A 3,815-nucleotide genomic window follows, 5' to 3' on the forward strand; every position below is an offset into this window, starting at 1 on the left:
ATATTAGATTGTATCTAATCTGACTGTTGGCGGCAGAGACCAAACGAAATAGAAGGTAAAGGGTAGCGTGGATGGTATCTTAGTGTGGCTAAGGGGTGTATAAATAGTCGCTTCATCTGATAAACCATTCTTAAAATTTGCCAAGATAATGTGACTGTCTATCGTAGAAGAGACTCTGGCTAACTAAACGAATAGTTCTATCATATCCGACAGTCAACACAGGAATGAGATACTACTATTTTATTCAATGAAATACCATCTAAAAGAATACCTCCTGGTGCCTACAATAAATTCATGATTTTGTATCCATAGTCAAACCCCTGATCTCATCAGTACTTAGCTGTATGTGTACCCACACACCAGTGTGAGTCATAAACAATCTTATCTGACCAAGTATCAAGTCCATTCTGATTTTCATAAAGTCTGTAAGTTCCCGGACATAGTACCCATATAAATACCATTCACCACTGGCTCGGCAGCAAGGACGAAATCTCATGTGCTAATATATCCCTGATCTAGGTAGCAGCTAAAAGCTCGCTGTTGGAGCCTGTTGAATATCTGATTGTCTTACTTGAGCAGACCCCCATGTAGATCCAATTACCTCATAGTCGGGAGAAGTGGTGAAGAAAATTTTCTCCACCGGCATCGGCCTCACAGTCCATTCATTCTCGCCTTCCCATGAAGTGGTAAAGTCAAGGCGGGCGCCTCATGTCGAGGGTAGAAAGTAAAGCAGAAGTCGTCGGGTCTTCGTTCGGAAAATTCTTTGTAAACAGCCTTGATATTCGATCCTTGAAATCAATGTAGATTTCGTAGAGTCTGTACTATCTATCACCCCATTCTACAACTAGGGTATAACACGTATGTCGTTCGGCTGAGCATACTCCGTTATCCTCCGTAGATATATGCAGCACGAGTCATTGGCTTACCCCACAATTCAGCTGAGATGCGAGAGCCATATCCGCATTTCCCCACAATATCTCAAATTATTCGCCAAACAAATCGGATTAAGTTTGATCTACCTTTCACTTAAGTCGCTTCAGGTCAGCCACTATATAGAAAACCACGCTAGCACTGGGACAGAGGTTAGTAGAATGGCGTACCAGAATACATGCATCCTATTATATCTAAGGAAATTTTTGTGCAGTGTGGCGAGCTGATAAAGTGGGGACACGTACGTTCATATCATGGAAAAGCCTCAGATTTCGGTAGTATGGCCGTAACTGAATACTGGGGGTGTGCAATCTTGATACTATCAGAATCAATTAGGGTAATACATATACGCGTGATCTTAAGAAGCAATTAGTATATCAAGGATACTGGTATACAGCTTTGTATAATTCATAACATTACCATCAACTATCCCTTTGGTTCTGTAATGCTCCTTGTGTTGTGTGACTTATTAGACCGCATTCGACTACTATAGTAGCGTGCGAAAAGATCATGCTGACCTCTGTCAGAGCAGCTGAATATCATTTCCTTTTTCACGAAGCTTGCCAGTTCTATACGAGATACAACAGGACCACCCTTGGTTCAGTGGTTCCGATAGACCCACTGACGATCTATAAGCGATCTTTTCGCGCCATATCTCAGTCGATGATGGGAGTGGGGGGGCTATAAAATGGCGCACTGAAGATGCACGACCGCTGAAAGGGAAGAGGCAGTGCTAAGATGATGCTGAACCAGGCCAATCAAAGCGTATATTGAATAAAAAATTCGGTGACTGGAATGATATTATTTTTTGGCTTTGAGGCTGGTTGACCTCCGGGGCGACCTGAGCGGAACTGAATAGGTTAAATTAATCAGTCAGTCAATCAGGTCAACTCATATTCAGATAGCTATGTTTAAGAACTCCAATTCTATTATAATTTGTTTTATACAATGATAATACTACCAATAGCTAGGGTGATTGAGGGGCTGATATTGAGAGATGAGGATATGCCAGTGGCCCCTCATTCTGACCCGCCAACGTTAGTCGCAGCGATAGTCATAGGTATGCTGAATGACACGCCAATCTGAGGGATAAGTTAGTATTATCTGGAACCGATGATTTGCTAGTATGAATTATAGCCATTGGCAATCCTCAGGCGTCCTGTAGTGGGTCTATTTGATTGAAGCCCGCTCTAACAGCTGAAACTTAGCGGATAGAGGACTGTGACATACAGTTCAGCTGAGTGCATCTGAGGCTAAAGAACGTATCGTGGACAGCTCTCATCGTATCAAATAATTTCTCGCGGGGCTCAGATGGCGTCACAAAGCCAGCTGCACAAGAGTCACGACACCAGCTGAGAGGAGGATAAAGGTATATAAGGGCTCTTCATGTCCTGTAAGTTTCTCTTCATTCCCAAGCAGAATTACTATTGCTTTCGCTTTCATCTCATACTACATACCAGCGCCCAATCTATCCATCATGTCTTTCGCCAACTCTTCCCAAAACATCAGAATCGAGCAGCGGGGAAATGAAACTTGGCTCCTTTGCGAAGCTCAGACAGAGGATGGTTCATGGCAGGATACCCAGATCAACCTCGATGAAGTGATCGGCAACGACGATGGTTAGTGTCCAACTCTTCACATCTGATGAAGAAGAATACTTACAATCTGGATAGGCTGGTTTAGCCGTGAAACCACTGGATTTACCCAGAGCGCCGAAGGCATCGACTTTCACGAGAGTGACGGCGAGCCTTGGCTTACGGCCGACCTGCCAATGCGTGATGGTGGTTACCGTCAACGTCAGGGCATCAACCTCGGCCTCCACATTACCAACGTGAACGGTAACCTGGAGTGGTATGTAAGTATTAGGAATCATCATCCGGGTTCTTGGGACAGTCGCTGATTTCTGTTCAGGGACAATAAATGTGTCAACCTCGATGCATACAGGTATGCGAGATTTTTAGATGAATTGAATGAATGGTCTTTAGAATGGGCATCCCACTGTAGCTCAATGCTAAGTTTATCAAGTCATTGAAACGTAGTAACCGCAGCTGAAGTGTAGCATCAGTAATGCAGTTGTGTGTAGATTCGATACTACTGTAATATTGCGGAAGAGAGTCTAGTCCGAAAGTGACTAATTCCGAGGATGAACTGGTCAGAATCAGTCTCGAAGAATGAAAATGCTCCCAAGCAGCCACCTGACGACGGGCCACTGACCCCAACGAATAACTGAGCTTGCCCCTCTGGCTCTATAGGACCTAGTATCAAGACAATGCCCCTCTATCAGGCATGCATGCCTGACACCTATCATAGACCGTCGAGCCATCCGAAACCCCCCCTCCCCCCCAAGCCATAGTCCTCAAGCATCTAGATGACTACATTCTTACGGTAACACCTCTACTTCTCAGAGGTTTCGTGGTAATGAGATAAGATGTATAGCAGAAGGTGTTCTGGAGGCGTTAAAAGGTTCATATAAACACAATCTTGTTAATACAGGTATTCGCATGTGCCTGTATTGAAAGTATTAATCATCATCTAAATTGCAGATATCAAGCCCGACAATATCCTCGCAAAACATGACCACTGGCAGGGAGTATATGCTCTAAAGAAATCCAAATAGTAGACCGTGGAAGTATGGTTTCTGCCAATTCAGCTTATACTAAACATGTCGACTTGATTGGAACACCTATATAGAGGAGCCATGAAGTATATCTTTGACTTGACTGGGAGCTACAGTAAGGGGTATATGGTTGTTTAGCACAATCCTTGACAAAGGCCAATTATATCTAAGGTGGGGCATAGAGATGCCCCAAACTTTGTGTTGTAGAAAGTGAGCAAGTTCGAAAAGTATCATACAGCCTTGGAGAAGATGGAGAATTAAAAAAAAA

At 43.6% G+C, this 3,815-nt stretch overlaps 1 protein-coding gene across 1 annotated transcript; it reads left to right on the forward strand.

The window, feature by feature from the left end:
• Positions 1 to 2,407: 2,407 nt before the first annotated feature.
• Positions 2,408 to 2,850, forward strand: BDV27DRAFT_164713 (CVNH domain-containing protein; the record flags this gene model as incomplete). Its single annotated transcript, XM_032073744.1, has 3 exons — positions 2,408 to 2,549; positions 2,604 to 2,785; positions 2,842 to 2,850. The coding sequence occupies 3 exons, from the start codon at positions 2,408 to 2,410 to the stop codon at positions 2,848 to 2,850; spliced, it is 333 nt and encodes a 110-aa protein (XP_031920304.1).
• Positions 2,851 to 3,815: the final 965 nt, after the last annotated feature.

Source organism: Aspergillus caelatus (genome assembly GCF_009193585.1).
Source record: "Aspergillus caelatus strain CBS 763.97 unplaced genomic scaffold BDV27scaffold_522, whole genome shotgun sequence".
Taxonomy (NCBI): domain Eukaryota; kingdom Fungi; phylum Ascomycota; class Eurotiomycetes; order Eurotiales; family Aspergillaceae; genus Aspergillus; species Aspergillus caelatus.